The sequence below is a fragment of the Artemia sp. Qi Xiang Cuo genome, chromosome 19 (assembly GCF_049724085.1).
Source record: "Artemia sp. Qi Xiang Cuo chromosome 19, ASM4972408v1, whole genome shotgun sequence".
Lineage (NCBI taxonomy): Eukaryota > Metazoa > Arthropoda > Branchiopoda > Anostraca > Artemiidae > Artemia > Artemia sp. Qi Xiang Cuo.
This window is the reverse complement of record NC_142812.1, coordinates 49,725,942-49,741,783: the sequence shown is the minus strand read 5'-3', so window position 1 is coordinate 49,741,783 and position 15,842 is coordinate 49,725,942. Positions and strand designations below refer to the sequence as shown.

At 33.7% G+C, this 15,842-nt stretch overlaps 1 protein-coding gene across 1 annotated transcript in view; it reads left to right on the top strand.

The window, feature by feature from the left end:
* The window catches only part of LOC148940954 (GPI mannosyltransferase 3-like), a 95,896-nt gene extending 80,291 nt beyond the window's left edge, over window positions 1–15,605 (top strand). Inside the window, exons 5-8 of the mRNA XM_089104827.1 lie at window positions 5,691–5,981; window positions 7,632–7,760; window positions 11,751–11,945; window positions 14,544–15,605. Of these exons, the coding sequence (XP_088960953.1) occupies window positions 5,691–5,981; window positions 7,632–7,760; window positions 11,751–11,945; window positions 14,544–15,111 (1,183 nt within the window). The 3' untranslated portion in view covers window positions 15,112–15,605. The remainder of the gene's footprint in view (window positions 1–5,690; window positions 5,982–7,631; window positions 7,761–11,750; window positions 11,946–14,543) is intronic.
* The last annotated feature ends 237 nt before the right edge of the window (window positions 15,606–15,842 follow it).

Sequence of the window (15,842 nt, the reverse complement as noted above, 5' to 3'; positions counted from 1 at the left end):
TCACTACCCCCCCTCTTCTGGATACCACCTTGATAGGATGCCGTCTCTGCTTTAAATTAAAATAAAATTAACTTTTTGGGACCCCTGCTTTCAATAAAAAAAATTTCTAGATATTATCATTTGAATGTAATACCTCCCTACCCCCCTACCCCCTTCTGGAAAAAAATCTGCAAACTTACAATTCAGCTGTAGAAACAATCTGTCGGCTGTCAATTTCAAAATCCAACTGAAGGCCGAAGCTTGTATAGTAGTGAATGTGTTCTATAATTCTATTCAACCATGAAAATAAGATTCTTGACTACGAACGATGTAAGAAATAGCGACTGGGAAACTGCATTCGAAATGATTTAAGCTCATTTCATAATGACGATACTTTTTTTTTGTCAACATATGAAGAACTGTGTATATTGCAATATTTGCAATTACATATTGCATCTGTCTGGTTTTTTTGCAAAGTAAGAAAAGAGACGAAAATTAATGAACAAGAGAGTACTGAAGAATTATGGTATGCAAAGTAATATTTGGCAGGGAAAGTCACTGGTAATAAATTGCTAGGGGTGTCACCGTGATCGCGTGATTTTCGGGGAACCAAATTCTTTTTCGGGGTGACGCATAGATTTTCAGTGAAATGCCCGAAAATTCGGGGATAGTGCAAGCCCTGCTTAATTTCTAATCAGGAAAATCGAAATACTAAACCACACGAGAAGGGAAAGCTCTGGCTTTGCGGTTGACGCAATAAAGAATTGCTGCAAAATTAATTTAAAGTCGACCGAACGCCGCCGACTCTGATTCCAAATATAGAAAACTCATTAAGTCTTATTCCATGGGAGAAACTTTCTATTGTGTGTGTTAGGGGGGGAGTTATGGGAAAAAATTTCCGCGGAGACAGGGAGGGGGTGATTTTCCGGTACGATTTAAAAACGGTCAGAAATTATATAAAAAAAGAAAAATTTCAAATGAAAGTAGGCCAAGGAGATTTTTTTTCTGGTGGAACTGTCCGCAGAAAATTTTCCGGGGAGAATTTTCAGCGAGAATGGAATTTTCTTGTGGTTAATTCTACTGGTAAAATATAGGTTAAGATTATTTTTGGTCTCAGTTATTAATCTAAGAATTAACATTTGGTCGGCACATCCTCTCCTGACTTTGGGCATTAAGATGAAATTTTCAGGGCATCGTGAGGGGGGGGGGAGGGGTGTTCAACTGACCAAGAGGCAATATTGGTATACTACTACTACTGCTACTACTTCTGCTACTACCACTACCACTAATAATACAAAGGTTAAGAATATTAAGGTAAAATTTTCGGAGACTGTTGGGTGGGAAGTTAAACTAAAAAAAAACACACTGTGTACATTCAGGTTGACAGTAGGGCGCATCAACAATTATTTTTTGGGGATGTTAAATCAGAATAAATGAAACCCAAAACGAACAGAAATTAAATAAACAATAATAGCCAATAACATACAACAATTAATAATATTAATGAATAAATAGATCTTAAAGCGAGTAATGCTTAGATTGAATATGAAAATCAAGCTTAAAAGCCGAAAAAAATATTTTGCTATTGAAGTGTAAATGAAACTTAAAACGAACAGAAATTAAATAAACAATCAATGCTAACAAATATACAATATATATTAAAGTAAATGAATGAATAAATCTTGAAACGAGTGAAACTTAAATTGAATATGCAAAATCAAGTTTGAATCGAATAAAAATAACTATAAACAAGAGTTTGGGTATCGCCTCACTGCAGAAGCCTAAAACTGCTGCTTCATTGGCGCCTTACTGAAAACTATACGAGTCTTGAACAGTCTTGGAAAGTATAAACAAAATCAAATTGAGTATTAGATATATAATGATATTAATTGTTGAAAGATCCATCAGTTCAAGATTGTTTTTTTCACTGTAATTTTTATTTTCATTTTCAATGCTGTATGAACTAAAAAAGAATAAATTTGTAATGTACGAGGAATTCGTTTACATTGAAGCGCCAATGACGTAGAAGGCTTTAGGTTTTTGCAGTTAAAGAAGGGGGCAGTATCCAAATTTGGTTTGTAGTGAAACTATATTTGTCTTGACCAATCTTGGAAAGAACTAATAAATTAAACTGAATATTTGATGAATAATGATATTAATTGCTGAAAGCTCATCAGTTCAAAATTTTACTGTAATTTTAATATTTATTTTCAATATTAAGTACAAAAGAAAACATTTGTAATATAATTTGTTTTCAGTAAAGCGCCAATGACGCAGTAGGTTTTAAGCTTCTGCAGTGAGGCGATACCCAAACTCTTGTTTGTAGTTATTTTTATTCGATTCAAACTTGATTTGCATATTCAGTTTAAGTTTTACTCGTTTTAATATTTATTTATTCATTTACATTAGTATATATTGTATGTTTGTTCGCATTTATTGTTTATTTAATTTCTGTTCGTTATAAGTTTCATTTATAATTTAATAGCAAAATTTTTTTTTCGTTTTAAGCTTGATTTTCATATTCAATCTAAGAATTACTCGCTTTAAGATCTAATTAACCAGTTATATAATTACCTGTTTTATTTTTTTGATATGATGGTTTGTTCAATTTCTCTTCGTTTTGGGAGTTTATCTATTATTTAATAGTAATTTTTGGTTGTGTTGATTTCGTATGTTAATAGGTATTCGTATAAACTGGGCTTAAGGGCCTTTACTTTTCATTGAAAAACTTATTTTTCGGAAAGTTTTTTTGGTTAATTTTTGTTCGTTTTTGATTTCAAAAAATTTCAAGTTTTTATGGCATGGGGGGGTACTTACTGTCCAATTATTCTTGACTTTAAAAAACGAATCTAGAACTTTAAATTTAAATCGAATGAGGTTTTTTTCAAAGTCTATACGATTACCTCTTTGATAAAAACCTTATATATGAACAATAGACAGCTTGCATAACTTGTGGGCAGCGATGATGGGCAACAATGAATGGATTGAAATAATACTTCCAATAAGGGGGTTTAGACCATTTCACTTGCTGACACAAAGGGATCACGACTGTTTGGAATTAGCCTTAATAGGATTTTGTATGCCTAAGCAATTTTGCATCTATCACAGAGTATATATTTCAACCTTATAATTGGATAATTATAATAGATTTACTATGTGTTCTTCCCATACAAAACTTTACATTAATAATGCCTTTGGGGTGGGGGGGGCATACTTGGCATAAAGAAGAAAACTTTAGCGCAGACAGTAGGAGAGGGGGCGGGGGAGGTTTGAGACTCATCCAATACGGGGCGGAACTTTACTTATCTCCTCCGTTCCCGATTTAGGAGATTAGAAAGACTCATTGGGCTGTAGAATGTTGGACTGTTTGAGTTGTGGAAGACGTTAAAATACTCAAAAATACTTTATATTTTCAGTTATTGAAGGACTGATCTCATAGATTGTGGAATGGTGAGCTCCCTTGGCCATCATTTGGGTGAGCCTCACGTCATAATATGCAATTTTGATTAATTGTTCCATGTTATGTGCATATATTATTCTATATATATTATTTTGAGTTATACTTTTATCGCATTGGGTTCATTTTTAAGCCTTTAGAAGAAAACTGGAACCTTACCTTAGACAGTGGTGGGGGGAAGTCTCCCGCATCACATGTATAATTGAGCAGCCACAGAGAAAGTAATACAAATGAAAATAATCTGTCTTTTGAAAATGTCTTTTTTCAACAGACACGAAAAAAATCGTCTAAAGGAACCTGAAGTGCTATCTCTGACATTTCCGTTGACTCTTTATTCCCGTTACTTTCAGATGTAAAATTTAGAATATTATCGAGTGGGTTTAGTCGTCCCCTCCCTGAATAATTCACATTTGGAAAACCCACCCCAGGGAAATTTCTCCCCCCTCAAAGAACGTTTTCTTTTCCTGCTGATAATTCCCCCGCGTTAAATTCCACCCAGCAGAAATTTATTTATTAATTTACATTAATATCAGTGCTAAATGTATTTATTAATTTACATCAATATCTATTGTATGTTTGTTTGCATTGATTGTTTATTTAATGATTGTTTGATTGTTTATATGCCCCCAGGGCATAACTTACAACGCCTACCCCCGAGCCCTAGTGGGCTGTGTCGACACCGGCGTTTTTTGTTATCAGAACTGTGAAATATTTTAACATAATGTCTATCTCAAACTTTTTCTCTGATGCATTGAGGGTGGGGCGGCGGGGGGGGGGGTAGGTGCCCTCCAATCTCTTTTGACTCTTAAAAAGTGAACAAGAACTTTCAATTTCCAATCAAATGAGCCCTCTCTAAAGTTTATACGAGCATCCCTTCCATAAGAAACAATGGGAAGGATTCGGAGAATCCTTGAATCCCTTCCATAAGAAATAATGGGAAGGATTTGGAGAATCCTTAAATTATAACCCTTGCCCTGAGAGCTGTGGGGCAGTTGTCATCCTCAAAGACCTAATTTCCAGAACTTGAATCTACGTTTAATAAAACGGCTGTCTCAAAATTTTGATTGGATGTGTTGGGGGAAAAGGTGGCGTGAGAGGGGGGATAGTTGGCCTCAAATCACCTTTGGCTATTAAAAAGGGGATTAGCCCTTTGAATTTCCAATCGAATGAGCCTTTTTTGAAGTTCCTATGACACCTGCGTCTATAAAAACCTTATATCCCTCTAAGGTTTAACTTAAAACCCTTGTCTTGATGGTTGTGGGGGAGTGTCCTCCTCAAAAACATATTTTCTATGTGAAAATCAACTATGCTGAACAAAATGGCTATCTCAAAATTTTGATTGGATGTGTTTGGGGGAATATGGGGGTTGGGGGGGGGGGCTAGTTGCCCTCAAATCACTTTCGACTATTAAAAAGGGACTTCCAATCGAATGAGCCTTTTTTGAAGTTTCTACGACATCACCTTCTATAAAAACCTTATATGCCCCCAGGGCATAACTTAAAACCCTTGCCCTGTGGGCTGTGGGGGAGTGTCCTCCTCAAAATATATTTTCTATTTGAAAATCAACTACGCTGAACAAAATGGCTATCTCAAAATTTTGATTGGATGTGTTTGGGGGACTGATGGGCTTGGGGGGGGCTAGTTGCCCTCCAATCACTTTTGAGTATTAAAATGGGCACTAGAATTCTCGATTTCCAATCAAATGAGCCCCTTTTGAACTTTATACGACGACCCCTTCCACATGAAGTGCCTCTGGAAAAAAATAATAATAAATAAATTATTAATGAAACATTGGAGCTGTATGGCCTATACTATAGGCAACGGTACAGCGTTGCCTCTGATAAAGCCAGACGATTCAAATACAAGCTATTTTTTCTTTTTTAAACGTTTTTTTTTTTTAGACTAGAAAAAGTGATATTTATGCTATAATTTCCCCTCAAGCATTTTTTTTTTACCCTTAACTCAAAGACAGCCTACCAAAATTATTCTTACTATTTGCCAAAATGAAGCCGGACTATTCAACTACAAGTTATTTTTTTTGTTTTAATTTTTGATTCAAAACTAGGCCAATCATTTTTGTGGGCACAAAAAGTTTTTATCGAAATGTATCACCTTTTTGCCCAAATGGGTATTTAAGTGTCTTAGAAGAACATAATTACAATTAATAGGCTGAAATTGGCCTAAGATTTCATTTAAGTATTCTTAGAATCTTGTAGGTTGCGACCATAGTTTCTAGAAGCTCCTTTTTTTCTAGTTTGTTCATATTCGCTGGATTCGTTGCCCTTGATTCTTATTACACAGGTGAACTTTGTGTTTCTCCTTATAACTTTTTCAAGGTCAACATTTGGGAACAAGGGTCTACTATTTTTGGAACTGAAGCCTTTAGCTTTTACTTCACCTCTACTCTTCCAAAGGTTTTTCTGACAACCCTGCCACTTTTTGCATGGTGTATTGTTGCAATTTGGACTTCTTTCTACCAGCCGAGAGGAAAACATGAACTAAGAATCCTGTCAGCAATATTTATTCTGAATATTCTTGTGACAAGGTAAAGAAAATATTTTTTAATAATATTTACTTTAAGATAAGAGAGAAAGATATTTCAGTACTATGTCAAATATGGCTAAATCAAATTTATTGGCATATATCATCGTTGTTACGCCTCAAAATCGTATCTGACACTCTGGGGAATTTTCCAGACACTTTTTGTTAAGCTGTTCTCCAAAAGAGGGTCATCAATATAAGGAAGATCAGGAGGATTAAAGTGTGGTTCAACACACTTTGCCCTGGTGATCCTCTGTTTGCTCAGCAAATGATTTTTGGGAATTAATTCATTGCTTGGAAAATGTCAGATATTGCCTATCTGTGTAATAGCGACGACATGCGAATACGAAGCCTGACCATTCAGCTATAAGCTCTAATTTTTGTGTTTTATTTTCTCTTAAACTCTAGAATCAAAGTGGACCCCAAGCCTATTGTGTTCACAAAAAGGCTTGCGAAGAAAAAGTTAGTTCTAGCTTTTCTCCAAGATACCAATGTTTGTGAAAATGAAAATTAAATTTCATTATTTAAAACGTAAACTGGAAAATTAGGCAATCATATGTACATTTAAAATCAGGACAATTCAGGCATTAAATTTTTTATTAAAGAAAACTTCGTATTTTCTTATTTAGTTTTTGGCAGCATTGGGCACCAAAGAAGAAAAAAAAAAAAAAAAAAAAAAAAAAAAAAAAAAAAAACGCGCATAAGCCAAATGGCAACAAACAGCTTAAGAAGTCTGTTCCAAGAATAATATAATGTTTTACAGGCTAAATGTAATTATGTAATTATCACAAGTAGCTACCATTATGTAAATTTAGCTGTCTTTATATAACAATAGTAAGTAAATATGCTTTTTGCGAATGTAACTACCTCAGGCACTGACAGGCTGCACTCGTATTAAAAAAAGAAAAGAAAATAGATATTGAAAAAAAAAACTGGCCGCAAAATTGAATAAAGCAACTTCAAGTGACAAAACTAAGATTATAGAAATTCATAAGAAAACCGAAAAATATACAAGAAATAGATTAACAAATCAAGCTAATTTTTAAGGGTCTGTACGTGCAAATCTCAGTTTTGGGCTGCCATCTGTATCTAAAATACTTATTGTAAAGGGTTTTGCTCATTTTAGCTTTCATTTTAGTTTATTGTTTTGTGTTATAAATGGCAAAAAAACACTACTTTGAAGCGACAAAATTTTTGTAAGTTCTTTAGAAGGACAATAGAACTTTCAATTTCCCTACTTGGGAGCCCTTTCTCGACTTTTTCCTAGCTAACCTTCAAGCCGGTCTAAAGAGTGTTTAAAAAAACATCCTGAATCATATTAAAGGGTCCAGTCAACCTAAAATTTCAAAAATGAAATTTTGGTCTTCGGCTATTGCAGTATTTATCCATGGTTTTCTGTTCTTTTTACTCTTCTGGACAATCTTTATGGGGCAACAAGAATCATAAAATGGTAACCTACTTTTCCTTAAGATTTGGAGCTGAATACCCAATATAGGTATTTCAGGGTAATAAGTTGTAAGAATCAAATAAAATACTGGAATCAGATTAATCAGTCACTTCCGGGGGGGGGGGACTGGGCGGCTATTAAAGATTTTGGGCTGTAATCTATGCCCAAGATGCTAACTCTTAAGTGTTTTCTTTATTATGATTTTAGCTTAAATCCTCACAAAGAAGATCGCTTTTTGATGCCAATTATACCCCTGGCACTTCTAATTGCAGCAGTTGGAGCAGTTGAAACGTACGATTTTTTGAAGAATAATTACCGAAGGAAAGTTCGAAGATTGTAAGTATGCCTCGTAGAATTATACACAGGATGCGTAATCTTGGGGGATGGAGCAATCACGAAAAACTCATAAAACATGATACATCTACTCATGTCTTTAATTTTTCGTTCAAAATGTCTTTGAAATAATAGTTTGAAATAGGGATAAGATCCTTTTTAATAGACAGTGTATAATAAATTTTACAAAAAAATACCAGGTATTTCGGTCACATATACAGTGACCGTTATCAGTAGTAAAACTAAACTAAAACAATTTAAAACAAAAGTTTATATACTAAATCAAATAAAACTACATATTGTTTAAATCTCTAATTCTTTTCAAAGCAAAGGCGGGAGCTAGTCTCCTTGACCTACTTGGATTCGGTTCATTAGCGTTCAATGACATAACATTTGGACAGAGGTCAACTACATTGGGTGAATTGAACTTTACTCTGTCAGATTTTAATAAATTATCACAGACAGAGTTCAGCCCATATTCACCTGTATCCCGATTCAAAGCAATATTCTTGAATAAGATTTTCTTTATTTTAAGAGTTTCACAAAAATTTTGCTTTAAACCCCGATCCCTAGAAATCAAAGAGACCTACTCGAACAAAATAAAATGGTCTTGAAAATTAAAAATATGTTCTGAAAGGGCTGAAGTAAAATCTTCAGACTTAGAATCTTGCTTTAAAGCCGAAGAAATAGAATCTTTATGTTGCAATAATCTCATTTCCAAATTTTGGTTAGTACGTCCCACATATGAGCTTCCGCAAGTACATGGGATCTTATAGACCCCACTTTTTAAGTTGAAAGTTAGATCCTTCCCAGAATTTAGAAAACTACCCAAAGTATTATTACTCTTTAAAGCTACCCTCAGACCATTGCTTTGTAAAATTCTTTTAAGTTTTTCACTAAGTGTGACCGAAATATCTGATAATTTTTGTGAAGTTTATTATACACTGTCTATTAAAAAGGATTTTATTCCTATTTTGAACTTTTATTTTATTGTCATGGAAAGGCAGTGTGGTCTCCGAAATTATCTACGTCAAAATGTCTTGTCTTTTTTTGTAATTTCTTGGAAAATGACAGCAAAATATCTGCTCTAGATTTGAAAAACACATCCCCTCCCCTAAATTCTCCACAATTAAAACCACTAATTGCATAGAACTAGAAGTCAAACTCATAAGACTATAAACTTAACTGCAACCCCTTGAGATGAATTGCGAACGCCATCTAGCAGCTTACTTGGTTTGTATCGTGTACGTATGTATAAGATTGTCTAAAGTGACCGAAGATCGCTATAATGCTTTCGTCCTTGTGTTTTAGGATGTATTAATTAAAAAGTTTGTCTCTGTGATTTACTGGTACGACATTTTGTGACTAAAATTTGCCGATTAAGTTCCTCAGCTCAAAATTTTTGATCGATTGGTCCAATAAGTTTCCCCGCGCCATTTTGGTTCTCAGCAGGGTTGCCACCACGGTCAGTTCCTAAAGTGCCCTAATTTCCTAAAATTTCCCTAATTTGCGTGCTACACAGCGATTTTCGGTGCTAGTACTAAAATAGTGCTAATTTGAACACTTTCGTGCTATTTTAGCAATATTTTAGCAACCCTAATTACGTGCTATAGTGCTACGCTTAATAAAATAGTGCTAAAATAGCACTTTCGTGCTACAGGTGATAACCCTGGTTCTCAGTATACGTTGAAGTTTTTGTCCTCCCCCAGATTCATTAAGTCCTTTATTCTCACTTGTACGAATATCTAGAAGGTTTTTTTTCATATCAAACAGGTTTGTGGCATGTTTTGATGCTTTAAAAAGCCATTTTTATTCTTCAGCTGCTTTTTAATTACAATAAAAAGCCAGTATTTTAGTTGTTTTTCTCTTCAGAAATGTATTTATTTTTAACATAAAGCCTGTGAAATTACCTTAGGCAAGTCAGAAATATTCAGAGTTTGGGTCGGAGAGGGGGTTTCATCATATTTGTTGGTGTGGGTGGGACGTTTCTTGAACACCAGAAACGGACATTTTTAGGGTAACACCTTTTAGATCTGTAGTTTTTGATAGAATCTGGTCTTTTCTGGCTTTCTTTGTTCAATTTTATAACTTTCAGTATTTTTTTCATTTTATTGTTTTCCTTATGATAGATTTAGCTAACAAATGTTTTATATCTTTTATATGGCAGTGTAATTTAAGCAGTTTATACAAACGAATCTCAAAAACTCGCAATAGGTTCCAAGACCCTCAATAACTTCACCGTGACTGGTACCCCTCCCTCATACAAGAAAAAACTCCGTCATGCAACCATTTACACAATGAACCTTCTAATACACACCAAACAGTCCGTGGTAACGAACTGTATAGTAAGAGCGAGTCTTGTCAATAGTAACCGAAACGCTAAAAAACGGAATTTTGATACCAATAGATACATCAAAAGAATCGGATTTTTATGCTAATTTTAAATATATTTCCTCAAGTTTAGTCTTAACCATCAAAGGCTACGAGCCTGAGAATATTTGCCTTATTTTCGAAAAAAGGGGGAAATACCCCCTAAAAGTGATAGAATCTTAATGAAAATCACACCATCAAATTCAGGGTATCAGAGAACCTTACTGTAGAGGTTTAAAGCTCCTATCTGCAAAATCGTAAAATTTTGTATTTTTTGCAAGAAGAAAGATTACGGATGCGTGTTTATTTGTTGTTTTTTTTTTGTTTTTGTTTTTTAGTACAAAAATGGGTATGTTTTTTTTCCAAGAATAATTTATAGTATCTATTAATGTATGGGTATGGCATTCTTATTATGAACTAAACCAAAGAGTATGGATAGCTTTGAAAGTAAAAATTGGCGCTAATTTTGACAAAAAAATTACCAACGCAAAATAGCATTTTTTGTCTCTTAGCATTATAGCAGTGTTATAATAAGGTAAAAATTGTTTGAATGGCGAAAGTAGGGTAGTATTAAGTGTATGATCTCACTTTCTAAAAAAGACGCAGTTACGAGAGTTGAAAACACGCGAAGAAATGTCAAATGCTAGATGGTGCTGGTAACTTTTTTGTTGACACGCGTCAGTTTCTACTCTTGTAAGCTACCGATGCTCTTTGAACTAAACCGCTGCATCAAATCCATTGTTTGCAGTTACGACCGTTGTGCTTATTCAATTGAACAAAAGAACCTTCAAGGATATCTTCAAGGATATGACCTACAGATATGTCATCCGAGTTAAAAATGTAAGGCGTTTATTGACACATTAAATTAATTTGTAAATGATCGTATTCAGTGTTATCTTTTAAGATAATGTTAGTGAATTAAATTGCAAATGTTGAAAATCAGATTTTCATCAATAGTTACCAAGCTCTAAACAGAGGAAAAACATATCAACAAAAATTCTCTATGGTTTTTGGACAAATTATTTTAAAGAGAAGAAACGTTTAGTCTACGCTCTCAGTGAAATTATAATTGTACATAATATAACTTTCCGATATACTTATGTAATTTATTGCATTTATTTTAAACTAAAAGCTTAACTATCATGGTTGAACCTTGTAAAGAGCAAACGACAGTCCATATTAACCTGTATTTAAAAAAGGGCCCATTTGGAAGATAATACTTATATCTATGTGTTTTTTTTTATAAATTCGTCTTGATGGCGTTATACTAGCCAAATAGCCCGCTTCGTTGGTTTTTGCCGACGTGCTACTTCCCCGCGCCCTCGTTCTGCGCGGTAATAGCTACGGGCTTCGCAAGACCTTCTTTTTTATTGGTGATAATTTTTTAGGTATGTTTAGTTTACACAAATAGACATGCCTTCAAATTTATTTTACAAGAAGTTTCTCTTTTGTAGCTATAGTTGTTGAGTCACTTGTCCTTGAGAACATTTAAGTAAGCTACAAAGAAAGACAGATACTTAATTTAGTGTCGTCAGTATCTTGGTTCCCTATTAGCGGAGAGGGAACACCATGTGATGGTCTATTCAACTCGGTAAATTATTACTTTGTTTGTTTTTTTTTTAGTTTAGTTGCTTGGTTTCTGACCCTTACTTTAATGGTAAATGGCTGGAATATTTATGAAAAGTGCCTATACGAGGATTATGGACGCCATGCAATTGTAGATGTCCTCCGTGATACTTTGGAGCCCGACTTGAGACCAATTGATCGGATGCCAAGTGTCATGTTTCTTGGGGAATGTTTGGGCTATCCCTTGTCAAGGTAAGTTTTCTTTTGAGTATTACTGCTATTATATTGAGTCTCACGAAGTGGGACTATGAAAGATTTACTTTATTTGATGTAATTATCATGAAACCTAGAAATATTGTTGCTAAAGTTCCATATTCAGTTTATTTTTCTAAATACTAAGTGGGGAGGAGGTTGTGGTTTCCCCAACATAGGGAAGATGGCATAAAGCCATTCTTAAATTTCTATCTGCTCTACAGATTTTCTTTTTGCTTCCCAAAGAATTTACTTTTAGATTTACTTTGATTGGGAAGGGGTAGATTTTTTTTTTATTTTTTTTTTGTAGATTTACTTTCGGATTATAAACACAGAAACCCCAACTGGATAAAAAAGTGAACAAAAGTGGTTGTCTTTTTTTTCAAGTGGGAGGAAGAGTGGGAAGTTGTACCTTTCATGTTTGGGGTTCTCAACAACAGCAATTTCAATGAGGCAGTTTTTTTTTCAATTCAACGTCGTTTTCATGAGGTTTCCAGATATTCTTTGAAATTCTCATAATTTTTTTCTTCTCAGTACACTTTTATCATTAGGATTAATCGAAATCGTTAGTTAATATTCCTAATTCAGCTTCTTGTGGCAGTTATATCTCACTGGACACTTAATTTCAAAAAGAGTTTTTAAATTTGTGATTAGCCTACTACAGGCTAATCAAATTCTTACTAGGGTTAATTTCTTACTAGGTTGCAGCGATAGCTGTAACCGTGACAAAAAACAGTGACGAGTTTTTTGTGCAATTTTATGGACGTAGGTTAATTGAGTATCTCACTAACTATATATATATAGTCTAATTATATATTATATATTATATTTTAAATAATTATGTAATTATATATTATATAGTCGCTAATTATATAGTCTCTCACTAATTATATAAAATAAGCACGTTTAAAATGTTAGAAAACGAGGCTAAATCTAACTAAATTTCTTTTTTAAACAAAAACTATAAGAAAAATAACATTGTTTAGACAGTAAACAATACTAAACCCAACTTGGATACATTTTTAACATAATTTAAAAGTAACAAAATATTTTGCGTTGTTATTTTTTGGACAGTTTAGCATGAACACTTATTAACTAATTACCATTTTATTAATTATTTTACAAAACTACTTTATGAGCAGAAAACTTAATATTTTAATTAAGGTGCTTGAGCTTGGACATTCAAGCTGAGCTTTTCAAAATCTGGACCAAATGATGACAGATGAACCCTTAAATCTGGAGCTGCATGAAGTTTATTTTTATGTTTATTCTTTGCGAATGCATAGGGTGAAAATGCCCTCTCAACAAGCGTTGAGCTTTGGAAAGGCAGTAGACAATCCAGGGCTTTATCACTGATGCTTTTATATTCTTTCCTTGGTCGTGCCTAGAACTCAGTAAGATTTGCATGTTTAAGTTGGAACGCACAGAAGAATCTGTGGAAATTTCAATTAATGCCTCAGTATCTGAGATTGACAAGTTGGTTGCTTGGATGATTCCATTTGTTATTATTCCTACGCTTAAGACTAATCGAGATAATAGTTACCATTCCTTATTCAGCAACAAATGGATATTTTAACAAGCCAATTTTTTTAAAACGCGTTTTTAATTTTTGGTTACTATAGGCCGTAGTTTATTCTTTACTAGGTCACGGCTACCTCTGCAACCACGAAAAAAAATTGAGAGATGATTAGACTTTTTTACTGGCAAATATTTAAAAGCCAGTATGAATTAATTACACAAATAGTTATTAGGCTTTGTTAACGAACCACTGTAGACCAGTATAATCAGAGAAATTACCCAGATTAAAATGGACGAGATGTTGACTTCGAAATCTGTTTGCTTTCTCAGCATTGCAAATGATAATCCCATGAAGTAGAATGTTAAAGTTATTTACTATGCGACTAAGCAAAACGGGTGTTTCTTAAATCCTAAGAATTGAATGGTTGCGTGATAATACTGCAGTGTGAAGATTATTCATACTCATGGCAGTGTGACAAAACAGGAAACAGTTGAGTTACTTCACGGGGGAACATAGATTGTTCAGAAGATGAGTAATCTATTAATTATTCAAAAACGTAACACAAAAGTAATCTTTTAAAGACCATAGCGTAAAAAGTAATTTTTTATTTTAAATGTAACAAAAATATTACGAATGAAACCTCTATGGCAACTGCCATAGATATTGATTCTACTATTTCTGATATTTTTTTTTTACATACTCTCTTACAGGCTTTCGCGTACCCCTGGGGTTACGCATTCCTCAGGTCACGAACCACGGGTATGAACAAAAGACTGTCTATAAAATCTCTGGGAGCATCGATCCTGACGCATTATATAAATTAATTTTTGTCTGTTCTCAGGGTTGTCAATGAGACGAAGAGGATAGGGGGTGATTTCCTCCCCAGGTTTTGAAAGATGCTGTTTTTGCATGTCATAATTTTTAAAATAAGAGAACATGCTCCCCCCCCCTTCGCTTTAGAAAATAGCTTTAACTTTGAAAAAAACTGAAAAAATTCATGCCCCCTACATTTTCCTGATTTGGTTCCATTATCTGTTTTTGAAAAATGTGTGAAAAGAGTAATGTTTTATTTCTTTTAGTGTAATTCACCGACGATTTGTCGAGACGAGATATGTCAGCTGTCAAGACCAAACTGCATTCATGAAAAGTCCTCAAATTTGGTTTTATAGATACATGAAGCAACTTGGTCCAGATTCTGATCACATTACTCATATTGTCGTCACAGCGAACCAATTTATTTGGAATATGTACAGAGTGTTATATGCAACTGGATTTATAGGAGATAATAACGTTGAGGTCAATAGTATACCAGATTATAAGTATAGACGCTCAGGTGATGCTATTTTGTTAAGAAGGGATTTTAGTGAAAAAGAAGAATGGTGGTATTATAATGCAACGACTTCCAAGTGGGTGTTTAATTTGACCTTGCTGCCGGATTGGCTATCAGAGGATAAGAGTAATAATGCAACATTAACTGATTTAAAGTATGATAATGCAACACGATTTAATGATACATCTAGTCATGAAAATGTGAGATTGGAAGATCCGAAGTTGAGAGCAGATTCATTAAATAATTTAGATAATTCAAATCAGACGGTTAGTGAGTCTTCCTCTAAAGTGGTCGATGAAAAAACCAAGACAGAATGAACTCTCAAGTCAAAAAGTTAAAGGTTGATATTAATTCAAATTGACAATTTAGGGTTTTTAAGGTTTCTAAAAACCTTAGAAGCCTAGAAAAGTTAAAGGTTTCTAAAAACCGTTTTTAAGGTTTTAAGGTTTCTAAAAAGAGTGGTTTTTAAGGTTTCTAAAAACCTTAGAACCTTAGAAAAGTTAAAGGTTTCTAAAAACCGTTTTTAAGGTTTTAAGGTTTCTAAAAAGAAGGGTTTTTAAGGTTTCTAAAAACTTTACTCTTTTAGTAAACTATGTAGGTTACGATTAATTTTCTTACATGTAAAGTTGTGCCATAGAATTTGTTACTCAATTTGATAGATACAAGGGACTTGTAAGTGGAACAACTATACACAATTTTGTCAGTGTTTTTCTTTCTTGTGAATTTTAACAGAAAAATCAGAATATAAAGAAAGAAAAACGAGCAAAAATGGGATTTTTAAAGGCCAAATGAAAATACTGAAAAAACACAACAAAGCAAATATTTCGAGGGGATAATCGTTTCTCTTCTTCAGCGCGAAACGAAAAAATATAATCAAATCAATGCGAATGCCGAAGAACAAACCAACAAATAAAACGTGGAAAGTCAATGTGAATGGGGAAAAAAACAATGAAGAAAAACAAAAAATTAAAAGATGAATAAAAATCAGTAAAAGCCAAAAATTTTAAGAATTAAAACCGAAACCTAACAACAATAAAAGGGAGTCATT